At 32.9% G+C, this 13,162-nt stretch overlaps 1 protein-coding gene across 5 annotated transcripts in view; it reads right to left on the reverse strand.

Moving 5' to 3' along the window:
• Positions 1–1,200: 1,200 nt before the first annotated feature.
• The window catches only part of LOC117110614 (rho GTPase-activating protein 24-like), a 34,735-nt gene continuing 22,773 nt past the window's right edge, over positions 1,201–13,162 (reverse strand). For all 5 annotated transcript variants that reach the window (XM_033253376.1, XM_033253375.1, XM_033253374.1 and 2 more), the window contains exons 2-6: positions 10,781–11,048; positions 9,078–9,203; positions 7,203–7,335; positions 5,367–6,537; positions 1,201–5,177 (exon numbers count right to left, since the gene is read on the reverse strand). In XM_033253376.1, coding sequence (XP_033109267.1) covers positions 5,091–5,177; positions 5,367–6,537; positions 7,203–7,335; positions 9,078–9,203; positions 10,781–11,048 — 1,785 coding nt within the window. In that variant the 3' untranslated portion in view covers positions 1,201–5,090. The remainder of the gene's footprint in view (positions 5,178–5,366; positions 6,538–7,202; positions 7,336–9,077; positions 9,204–10,780; positions 11,049–13,162) is intronic.

The raw sequence follows: 13,162 nt of genomic DNA on the forward strand, positions 1-13,162 counted from the left end.
TTACGTGTAAGTGGGTGTAATTAATTCGTCGTAATCGTAGTGAGCAAATCACAGAATATTCTATATCAGATACATGACATCTGATAGGATTCAATACGAGCAAAGTCTCAGTTTTCACGAAAATGCACTTAACGAGAACAGCTGTCTCTTATACACATCTAGATGTGTATAAGAGACAGCAACACTGTCGTAGGGGGTCCGGGGCATGCCCCCGCGAAATTTTTGTGTTCTAGACGCCCGAACATAACATTTGAGGCGTTCTGGGCTATCATTTTTTTCTTTTTTTCTTCTTTTTTTTTTCTTTTTTTTACCTCCCAAAAGGGGGGGCCGGGGCCGGGCCGGCCCCCACTAAATCCGCCCCTGTTGTGATATTATCTTTAATTAGTTTTCCTTCCTCTGATGTGATTGCGTTTCCTTGTTGAAATAATGGCATCGTAATAATAACTGACACACAAAAAAAGTTTATGCCTCATGAGCCTGTGCAAGAATTGTGCAAAATGTTGAGGTTTGACTAGTTGATTACAAAGATATTCGAATGTAATACCCCTTCACAAAAAGCACCAAATAAATAGCTACAATAGGAATGGTGATACACAGTTTTACAACCTGAAACTTTTAGAAACCTGGTCATTTCATAACCGTAAAGGACTTTTACATAAAAACAAACTTTCTAAAATACCAGATTTCAACAAGATTTACAAGACCCTGTTTAACCAATTGTTGGTTACGAATAAGAGCTGCAAAAATAAAGCAGTAAAATTAAAATATTTCTCGCCAAATGTCTCTTTACAATAACAAAATATCAAATATTTTTACTATTGCTATCAATATCAGTATTGAGTACTTCTGAAAAGTATAAAAATAAAATGTTTTTACGACGACGACATCTTAATTGTTTTTGGTGATGTGTTACAGGTGAACAGTCCTGATGTTAATTTTGATTTCAAGTCCTAGTCTCACACATTTGGCATTGACACTCACAGTTTTCAGATCCAATATTCAAGTTTTCGCACCCCAGCCAATTTTGAAACCCGGACGTTTGTTCCCAATAACTCGCAAAAAATTCAAAACATACCACGTCGCGATTACGGCCCAATGACGGCCTACTTTATATCTTCTCGTGGTGGCCTAATTATTTTTTTTGTGTGTGTTAAATAATTAAAAGGAGTATACAACAAATAACCAAACAAAACAACAGTATGTATGACTATGATAATGAATATATTAATATCGAAATAGATAAATAATTTACACACTACAATACTGAGTCCCAAATTTCTAGAAATGAAAATTCATTTTATATATTCTACTGTATTATACATGTATTAAAAAAGTGATTAGCTATCATATAAATGGTTGAATATTAATTATAATATTATTATGAGTTACCTGATTTTGAGTATTAAAAGTAAACATTTTTGTTATTAGTAAAAATACACCATTAACAAAAATAAAATCATTTTAATAATCTGATCTATGCATGGGTATCCTGATGTATGACTATCCTGATGTGTGACCATACAAGGAACTTAAAATAATTTGTGTATGGTTATGAAAATCACTCTTTTTCACAAAAATGTATTGAAATTTCAGCGCAAATTAAATATTTAATAGCAAAAATAATTTCTTTCCCTGGGACAAACTTGAAGGTGAGCATGTTAACAACAATGGCCTCTAGGGCCCTGGGAATACTAGTAAGGTTGAATTAAAGTTATCAATATTATGTGCGATGTAGTCCAAAGTGACCAATTATGAAGATAAAACAATGCATACTTTTGGTAGATGATAATGAGTGGTGATATAACACACACCTTTACCTTAAAAGAATTATCATACTTGGCCCGGAAAAAATATGATAAACCAGATGAGTATATACAGTATGAACATGCATTATTTCCTAAAACAGGAGATTAGAAGTATTAATATCAACCATCTGAAATAAGGTTTGTTGTAGAAATTGAGCCCTCTATTGGTAATATTTTATCAATAACAAGGACAGTTTACATATTTTTTCTCTTTGCATTCATTTCATCACATCATAATAGGCACTTTCAAGAAGCACTCAATTGTATATTATCATCATTCCTGATGATGACATAATTAATGTCTAAATATTGAATCCCAATACGATGGCGTGCATTTCAATACTTGGAGTATGTATTATACTTTATTGTATATTATCCCGTATATAAAGACAACTACATTGCATATTTCTAATTAAGTATATTATTGATGTAATAGAAATTATTATTTTTGTTATTAATAATTACTAAAAATGAATTAACCAAACCCAGATTATTTTAAAGATTATGTTCTTGGTCCTAAATCCTATGTTTATGACCTGATTTATCTAAACAACAGTAAAAACAAAATCTGAGCTAAGCAAACTTTGTTTAAGTATTAGTAATCACCTCATATAACCTTATTTTGCCAGCTAACATCCCCTTACTTAACCATCCAACCCCCCACCCCTCCTGCAATATCAATAATCCTAGATAAGCCACTGCAAACCAAAAGAGGTATATATTTATTCCCAGGTATTTCTACCTGTATAACAATAGTTTTTGATACTGCTTTTTCATAAAACCATGCATTCAGGAATGCTGTTTTACAATAGTCACAGATTTACATTATATAAACACATACACATCATGCATTATTATACAAGTGAACTCACCTATGTTACATTATACACACATTTCATATGCACAAAATGAATCATAAAAATAGTTTTATTATATCATACATATACACACATAACTGATGGCTGTGTGTGAACTGCTGTATAATTATTCTTATTGCTATTATCATTATTATTATTATTACTGTATTAGCATTATTATAATATACTATTATTAGTTACAGGTTTGCTGTTGTTACAAAACAAGTTGTATGCACTATATAAACATTCACTAATTATTTATATTATTGCTAACAATATGAAAAAAACACAAAGTAGACAGTTTATTGCAGACAGATGTTGATGTGAAACACTCTTGTATTCTATAATATATAAAAACAAGTTTGTAACAACAAGTGTGCGCAGTACATATTTTATTTTTTTTTGTTTTCATGAAAAAAACACAACTTAATTTGTGCATTTTTTTAATGTAAGTGATAACATTAGGTACCTTTCTGCTTGTTGATACCAAAAATCTTGTTGACTGAAAACAATGAATATACAGTGTAACTGAGTGTGCAACTTACAGTGCAACTTTGCGGGGAGTTTGGAAAATAACTATTTTTTTGAAATTTCAATAATTTTCTGCAGAAAAAGTACTATGTTATAAGGCAAAAAGGTCCTTTACAAATTCTAACGATATTATTACTAATTAATACATGTATTAATTTCATTTCATTTATAATTAAATTTAACTTCATAGCGTCATTACAAAAGCACAAATATCAGAGCATTAAACAGAATCAACCATATTCTACAAAATAAAAATCAAAACACAGAACTATTGGTATCCAAGTCGCATCAGGATGCCATGAATTAACACAATGCAAGCTCCGAAGCACCGCTATCTGAATTTTGCTCACACAGAGCATTAGTGGATCCAGGATTTTTTAAATGAGAGGGGAACTTTCTCAAAATAGTATAAGGTAAGGTGTGCTAGCATGGGGATAGTGGGTTGAGCAGAATCCTCCCAAAACAACTCTTAATAGATGCATAATAAATGTTTAGTTTATGCTGTTTATATTGTAACATTTTGTCTTTATATTCCATTTTGTATTTTTTGTTGAAAAATTACAAATGGAAGTGGTAGAATGGGGGAAGGGGCATGTGTAAATCCACCCCTTCATAATAGAGTGGAGTTATGAGGTTTTATCATCAGTATTTTATAGCCTAGAGTAGAAATAGTAAAAGTAGTAGTAAAAATATTTTACAGTTACATATACAAGCATATATATACATATAAAAAATTTTCAATAGATATATCCAGATATAGAAAAGATTATAAAGCAGTGAAAGAAAGCAGTGAAAGAATAAAAGATTTTGAAGACGGCAGAATAGAGGGTAGGGATTATAATAAATAATAATAATGCAGTTTTATATAGCGCACATATCCATCTAATTTAAGATGCTCAGGGCGCTAGATATGTGGATTAGGAACTCAATCAATGACTTTCTTTGCCCCTAAGGGTCCCTTCGTGTCTGTGCTACCCGGTAACCCGGTACCAGCAACTCTCGTCGTCCACCACAGGGGCTGTCTGTTTCAGTACACTGGGGTATCCCTCTACTCGTCTCGAAGGATGTACTGGGTTCTTTATAGTGCACACGAGCCATTGTATACACTGGGCCTACGGTTTATTTATCCAAGAAAACTTGTTCTACCACCAGAACCATAGGCGAACGTGTCGTGTGAACCAGCACTGATATTATGGCTATAGCTTGCGGTGCCCCTGCTAACCGCTCGGCCATTCGACTCACCACAGATGTTACTTTTTAGTCAGACTAGGAGAATCACTCCCTGGTTTCTTTCGTACATACTGTATGTATGTAGCCTACTCTAACATATCATTACAGAGATTTTGCCCAATCACTGGCTGTGGAATGTATTACAACATTTTTCTCACTATGAGTAAGAGTAACAAAGCATAATTGATGCCGGTATTGGACAATATTGACAAGTTTCCATACATTCTTTTGGTTGTTACATTTGATATAATATGCTACAATCAATTAAAGTAAAGAAGGCATAATCACAGTATAAGATATTAGTTTCTTGATAAGGCAAATATTTCAGCTATTCTAAAAAAATATCCAAAAAATAATTTTTACAAAAATACATAATTATTTATTCTATCAAAAATTGAATTTGATAAAAAATAAATTCCAAATCATCTTTACAATTTTTTTCAATGATTAGATTTGAAGCAAATTAATTTACAGCAATAATAAGTTTACACTTTCGTTCATGTTGCTACATGAACACAGTCTTAAGTGTAAGTAAAGTAATAGTAAAATCTATTATATACCAGTCTCTACAAGCCTCATTAGTAACAGCATCTCAATTACTCTGTCACTGGTACAGGTACGATATTAATCTTCTCCGATAATTTGATACGTAGCTTGTGGGTCAATGTTACTTTGGGCCATATTCTGCATAGAATGTATTCACTCGTTGGAGAAGGTGTCGGTTACGTTCGTCCGCTGACTTTCTAGCAGATTCCTATTGATGATGAAATTGGATAGAAAATTGTAATAATCAATAATACAATAATCATGATTTTTAAAGCAAGAAGATCATAATTACAATATAAGCACAGCAACACAATTTATATTTAGTTTGTAGAATTTTGGGTATATAAAAAAAAAAAAGACTTGCAGAAATGCTAATGGATTAAAAAGTTATACACACCTCGTTAAGGAACTTTATTTCCAGGGCAGCGTACTTCATTTCCATTTTGTGTAATTTCTGTTCATGTTCTTCTTTTTGTCTTTTTAACTCCAACTTTAAAACTTCCACCTGTTGTTGAAGGTGCTCGTAAGTGAGTGTGCGATCAATCACAGGTGCGACATCAGGGATACTTTGTGAAAAATCAACGTTACCAGCATTATTGCTCTGAAGTGGTTTCGGCGGCCGTTCCGGAAGGAAATGCTTATGATCATTCACAACCCCATTTGAATGAAATTGCATGGGATCCTCAAACGAGGCCCCATCAAGTAGAAATGTTTCATCCTCAATGTGAATAGAGTTATTGCGATTTGAGAATGGCTTAGCGTAATGTGCTTGGGAGGTAGACCTCTTTATTACCATTTGATCCAAGCTTGTGGAAACCTCCTGACTCACGGTAAACATTTCATCAATGCTGGGACTTTTCGTTTTGAACTTTTCTCGTCGAATAACTGGCGGATCATCAATATCAATCAGCTTTCCTTCATCAACTTTGTTTAAATTATGGTCATTGACCTTTACTTCTTTGATAAGGTCAAGGTGCGGATTTGCCGACTTTTTCCTTGGAGGTGCAACAGGAATGTGTGGTTGAGAGTACGGCTGAATTGGGATTAATTTAGTTAATGGAGGTGTTGTATTTGCCGTGAAATCAATCATATCATTTGGAGGAAACATTTCCTTATGCTTTTCAATAATCAAATGTACAAACTTGTGACTAAGTGTGGTTGACTGCATCAGCGATGCTGGACTGTCGGTATTTGGCCGAATTATATTTGGTCCGAAAACTGTTGCGATGTTTTGCACATTCATCTTATTTTTTTCTTCGTGTAAGGAAACGCTGTGTAGGAAATCGCACATGTAGCGCAAGAGATTGTAATTGGTACGCGGTAGGAGTGCAAGTTGCTTTATAAGTTCTTTTCGACCCTGTTCTGGATTTTGAAGGTACAATCTGATACCGTTCATAATATCGTCGTAGTGTGCCCATGGAATAACTGGTTCTGGTAATTCACGTAGGTAGAGTTTCAACAGTGATGCAACTGTGTGTATATCAACACGCTCCCTGTCGAAATCTGGTTTATCCCCAGCATCAAATGAATCCTGCAACGTCTTTATCATGCTGGACCGCCCTGCCAACCTTTTAAAATTAATAAATCATAACAACATATAATTGTTTATAAAATAATGCTTGGCCTCTATCTCCAGACTTGGGTTCAAATCCTTTCTCACAACTAATACTAATTCTACTTCCTAAGCCTCAATAAGAGACTAATTTTCTTTGACAAAAAAACAGCTGTATGCCCATATGTACGGTAGTCGTGATGTGCCTATATATGTTAAATGATGGATGCCATCAGCACCATATTTAGGCATGTCACATGTTTTTCTTAAATAAAATTTGATAGTCTGGAAAAGGCTTTACACATGAATCTGTCGCTATGGCGATTCAATTACACTGACTTATGCAGAGTTTGAAAGAAATCACTAGTGTGAAAATGGTGATTTCAGTGTAGCAATATCTTGAGTCTGTATAATATTTTGGGCTTGCCATCCCAAAACCAGCATCGCTGACCAAATAAATGAAAATTTTTAATATATTTATTATCTTCCACATTATGAACTTTAAAATAATGGGTCATTTAATGGAATTGACTGACTATGGCCAAAGTTACGAGTAAAAGTTTAAATATTAGGGACAGCACATTTAGGATGGCAAGTCGTATTTAGCAAGCATCCCATTTTGTGGGAAAAAATAAATTAATCAATCACTCTTAATCTTTGATTCTGAGGTATAAAAATTACCTGAAAATACCCTCTTCTTTTAGACCATTTTCTGATATGTACTTGACGCACTGCTCCACAATGGAAGGAATCGTCTTTGTCGAAGTTGTACTCTCATTCGTAATAATATCCAGTAAGCTTTGACCAAATACACCTGCAAGATTTGTTTTAATAATGATTAAACAAACAACTAGAAGGTTACAGCAACTGCACAAATCAAAACACAAAAACTATATTTTACTCATTATTTTCAAATATAGAGGGTGCTGGTGAGTAATAGAAGGAAATAATTTACCAATTAAAGAAAGAAATTTTGTTATAATTTTTTTTTTTGCAAATTGAGCTGTTTGGGGAGTTTTCCAGATTTTAAGACCAACAAAACATCATTATTTATTCATCGATAAATTAAACCAGGCGTATAAATTACAACATCTATTAGTTTATTTTATGTACAGAAACCAAAAGTGAATAAGTTTCATATCTAGGGCAAAGGTGAGTAGACCACTGTTTATACTTGCATTCTTCATTGCAATGTTAATTTTAAACAAATTGATTTAGTTGATGACATACAAACGAGAAACAGATACGAAATATGCAAAATCATTCATCAACATAAAATATTGCAAAAGTAACATATCTGAAATCAAATTAGAAGTTGGTATGAAGTTTGAGAATTGAAACATAAAAAAAAAAAGAGAAATATGAAACCCTGCCAAATTTCTGCTTTCAGTATGCCAAAAGGATCAAACTTGAGCAAAACTTTCACATAAAAAAAATTTAACATGGAAATTAGTTAATATCATACAACATACAGTATTAATTCTTTTCTGGGGCCTCAGTGTAATGTTGCTTGAAAAATCAACACAAGCTGTGAGACCTGTCTACCTTTTGCATAGGAACCTCCACTTCTGTGTCAAGTATCTAGGACGCCCACTATTACCCATCTTTCTTTTTACCGAGTATTCACTAGGGTACAAGAAACTGACAGAATAAAAGGGGGCGGGGGACAATATCTTATTTGCTGTCAAGTTCCTAATAATTACCAGACATATTATTTTCATAACCAGATGGCTATGACTTGAAGGTGTGTCACTTTTAATTTCTGTCAAGGTGTCACTGTTGGGGACTCAGAAATGATGATTAAGCTCTTTATCTGTTAAGTACCAAGACAAAAATGGAGGCATGACACTAAAGCCACATATTAATGATTTGTTATCTAGTAATATCTGGCCTTATGTCAATCAAACTGAAAATATGATGTACTGTACTATAAATACAGTTAATGCAAAAATGGTAAGTAGCAGAGGTAAGAACAGAGATGATTAATAAGTGGAAGATTGCTTCTAAGAGCTGGAGACTATACAAAAAAACAGAGAATGGCAAGTTAAAATTGTATTTTATGGAGATAAGAGAGGTGAAAAAATATTAATCCATGCTATGATTTTTCTAACTATATTCGTAATATATTTGAGAGAGCAGGTTAGCTCAGTCAGCTAATCTGATGGTAGCCAGTGTGTGTGCACTGAACTGTGGAGATCTCTCGGTTCCTGATTCAATTCCCATTGCTGCCTCTCCGTGGGTTTCATCGGGAGGGCTGAAATACAAGTTACAATAATGCACCGTCTTTCTGATGAGGCTTGTAAGTTGTTGGTCCCATGTGCTTTATGGCCCATGTGCACGTTAAAGAACGCAGTACACTCTTCAGAAAAGAGTAGGGGATTGTCTCCCGATGTGTACTTCCCAATTACCACCAGAAGAACCCCACTGGAAATTAAGTCTTCTTCAAGAAATTCATGGGCTATCCTTGGTGTTTGCACAGAATAAATTCAATCATCAATCAATTCGTCTGTTCAATAATAGCCTAAAAATTGTTATTTTGTTGTGTGGTAATATTACCTCCACCAACTCTAGCGTACATGACTCGCTGGATTGCCTGTATCCAGTTGTCCATGTCAATCTGTGTGGCTGCCATTAGAAGGAAGGTGTCATGGTTTCCAGCCATCCTACCAGTATGCCCCTCACCTGAAAAAGTAAAAATAATATAGAAAAATTAAAGAAGTTTTCATGAATGCTGTAATTATTATTATGATATATGTGGCCAGCTCTGGCAAAACCTGCCGTTTGTCGCAATTTATAATTTCCCACAAGCACCAAAAATGTTTGAGAATCATAATTTGAACATTTTCAGGTTTTTGATTGAATTAAATATCCATAACTTCGCTAATACTCCACCAATTTCCATCAAATAAACACTGTTTATGCAACAATTTATGCAGAACCTAAAAATACCAAAAGTCAATTTTTAATTTTTTCTACAAACGGCTGGTTTTGACAGTGCTAGTCACTTATATTAATAACTACAGCTCAACATATCCCTATGGAAGTGTACTTTAAAAAAATAATTTATTATTATTTTTATTTATTTATTATTATTTCGTATTATATATTATTATTATTGTACTTTATAAAATAATTTAATAAAATAGTTATCATTACAATACGATAAAACAATGTACAAAATTGTATAATCAGTTAACCGATTGAAGAAGATTTGATTTAAAGTATTATAATGCAACATTTCTCAAATGTTTTTAATATAAACATTATATAAAAGTATCTTACCCAATCTGCATTTATTTTAGTCCTTCTATATTGCAACAATTTCTTTCTATTATTCCATTATATAAATAACTAATTACCATGTTGGTAAATTCTATATTCTACCCCACCAATTAGGAATAATTGAATCTGTGTGCAATTGATTATTACTTAGACATGATTCACCAACCGATTGACAGATCAATGTTTACAGTCTGCAAAGACGATGGAACTCCCTCCAACTTTGCACGTACTGTATGCTTCTAGACAACCCTTACTCCCAAGGGTGTTGTAGCTAGAACTGAGATCAGCCACAGGAAACGAAGACTAGACCTTTGTTAAATGGCATTGTTTATGTAATCATTGCAAAGACAAGCCAACCCAGCCACTCGTCGCAAATCGTGTTTCAGAGATAATGGCCAAAATTATCCCTGGTGGGATGTCAAAATTTACTAAATTTATTTCATTGCACTAAATTACCCTGTATATATCTATACGATGCTGTTATTTACTCAATTTTCAATGTTAAAACAATATTTTTTAACAATTTGGTGATGGTTCTGCCTGAGAAATGCCTGAAATCATAAACTTTGAAGGCTGATTTCTCAAATATTGTTCTCAAATATTGTTCTTCCAACAGCTGTGACTGGTTTGGCATGTTTTTGCCACAATTGCAGCCCACAAATTGCCTTCAAATAAATCTCATCTTTAAAACAAATAATAGCAAATAATAAATCTAATTTAGTCAATATTATACTGTTCATATATTATACACTTATGTATATTTTATTAATTTTATTTCATATTCAATTATTATTTTTTATTAATATATATGACATTTCAACTTATTTCTACTTTCATCTCTACATTAAGAGAGAATACAATTCTTTTAAATGGCATTTTCTGGAAAAGAAATCATAAAATTAGAATTCCTACAATTTATTAAAATTCAGATAAGCTCATGAATTCTTGTGAAATAATTTGTGTGTGCCATGCCTTACCCTGTGAAATCTCAAATAAGAACTTCGGGTCATCAGGATTGTGGGGATGTTTGAAAACCTTGTTGCCTTTCAGCGGAATCGCTCCTAAATGTTTTGTTTCATCTTCTCGTTGGTAGTAGTACATATGATCCTCAGCTAGGACAAAGAACCGCCGTTGCCATGATTTTATAACGCCTCCTTGCTTCTTAAGCCAGCCCTGATGCAAAATGCTTGAGGGACTGAACGGACGACATTCAGTCATGTTATGTCGTTGCACAGCAAACGAAAGCTGCAAGTAATTAAAGAAAATAATAATTATTTTAAAATTAATTGATTAATTAATTATTTAATTATGTGGTTAACGTCATCCTTATTTAATGGACAATTTCTATTTATTTAAAAGAAAGGACTTTACTGATTATACTGCTTAAGTAGAGATAAAAATGTATTTCATTTTCCATATGTGATTAAATAAGGTTTAAACACAGTATAGTAAAATGCAATTCTAGTTCAAATTCATGCTTCTATGACTCCTGAAAATGTAAAAATCCTGAATTCTACTTCCTATGATTTGATGTAACAACTAGCCTTATTTTTATCTACTTTACTTTATTATTTTTCTTTAATTTAAAAAATGCTTTCCTTTTGACCATTTGCACTGTAAATATGACATGGAATGTAGAACAAGAATGTCACGTTGAAATTTGACCAAATTACATTTTCTATTGTATAGTATGTTAAAACCTGCCCTCATAATTCTGGGGTTGTATACTCTGAGGCACAAGCACTGGGTAAATCTTCTCATTACCACTCTGTTCATTGGATCAAATAACACAAACTTAGATGTATTCCATAATATTGCAGCTACATTAAGTAATCAAATCTACAAGATACTGCATCAACTTATACTCCTGAGTGGAGAGAGACAACATGAATGAAGTGCCTAATTGCCCCAGAACACACTCGAGAGACCAGCCTTGGACTCGAGCCCATGATCTTTCTATTGGAAGCACAAATACACTGCGCCACTTGCTTTTACATAATAACAGCCCTCCTCCCTTGGGAAGCTGTTTTCCTGACAAAGTAGCCAAAAGAATTAGTACAAATATATAGGATTGTAAACTTGTTGAATGGTTAGTGTAAAGTTAGTAGTCTGCACTATTGTGGATCTTTTCCCATCGTCTGGATGATTTACCCCATGCTAAAAGATGATTCCCCTAGCTTGACAAGCTAATACATAATTATCCCCTTGTTCACAAAACCACTGAAAAAACATAAAATTGTTATATCACATGTTTCATACAAGACAATAATTTATTAGTTGACTTGTTTCTACAGATAAGACTTTAAAATGGGTTAACTGAATAAAATTTGTCAATTATATTCTGTTAACAGTCAATTATTTGAGACGAGCGTTAATCTTTTAAATTAAGTCATTTTTAGAATTACAACGGCTACTCGCAGCCAAAATTCACCTATTACCGGTAGTCGGATCAATAAAATTGAAAAGTCCCAAGTTCATTATCTTGTATTTAATTCATCAATAAAAACATATTTCTTTTTATAGTGTCTTGACCAATCAGTCGCTTATTCATTTTCATTTGTTAAGTGACTGACAGCTTCTTCAAACCTAAACTCCCCGGGGAGGGGAAAGCTAAGTAATTAAGTAATCAAGGACCTCAATTGCGGCCAGCGGACAATTAAACCTTTCCGTGACTTAAAATGACTACATGAGTGCGTTGGCTAACAATGGCAAGCGGGTACTGAATTGAGGATGCATCAATTACGCACACAAGCAGGTAAGGGTGTGAGTTATAGATTGGATGTAAACAAAGGTAAAACTTGTTAATTAAATACAGATTAGGGAGTTACGGAATCAATGTGTACCTGGTACTGTAGTGTACAGGATTTGTTTTAAAATATTCAAATAAAAAATAACAGTAATTACAATTATTAATTGATAATGATAATTAATAATAGTATGATACTGATAATTGATAAAGATAATTAATAATAATAAATGATAATAATTGATAATTACTGATTAACTTTACCATATATTTACTTCAGCATTTAACTTCTTAATAATGATGGTAGATTTCATATGTATAAGTCAATAATTATGTTAAACTTGAGAAAAGTTTGTAACAAAACGTCTTACCTACACACTACAATCAGATACATTTAAAGCCCTACAGCCTTGGTGTGTGTTGTAAGGCTATAAACAACAGAAACTACTGTAGCGGTGAACAGTAAACACAATGAGCACAGCAATACAATTTACCAACTTTAAATTTGGTAACAAAATTGGTGGCACAACAGTAATGTACTAGATTTTCAAATTTTTATATCATAAAATTTTATGTCAACTTACATAATTAATAATAATAATTTCATTTTTAA

Source organism: Anneissia japonica, unplaced genomic scaffold (genome assembly GCF_011630105.1).
Source record: "Anneissia japonica isolate Jap-2015-1 unplaced genomic scaffold, ASM1163010v1 scaffold287919_len575428_cov197, whole genome shotgun sequence".
Classification (NCBI taxonomy): Eukaryota; Metazoa; Echinodermata; class Crinoidea; order Comatulida; family Comatulidae; genus Anneissia; species Anneissia japonica.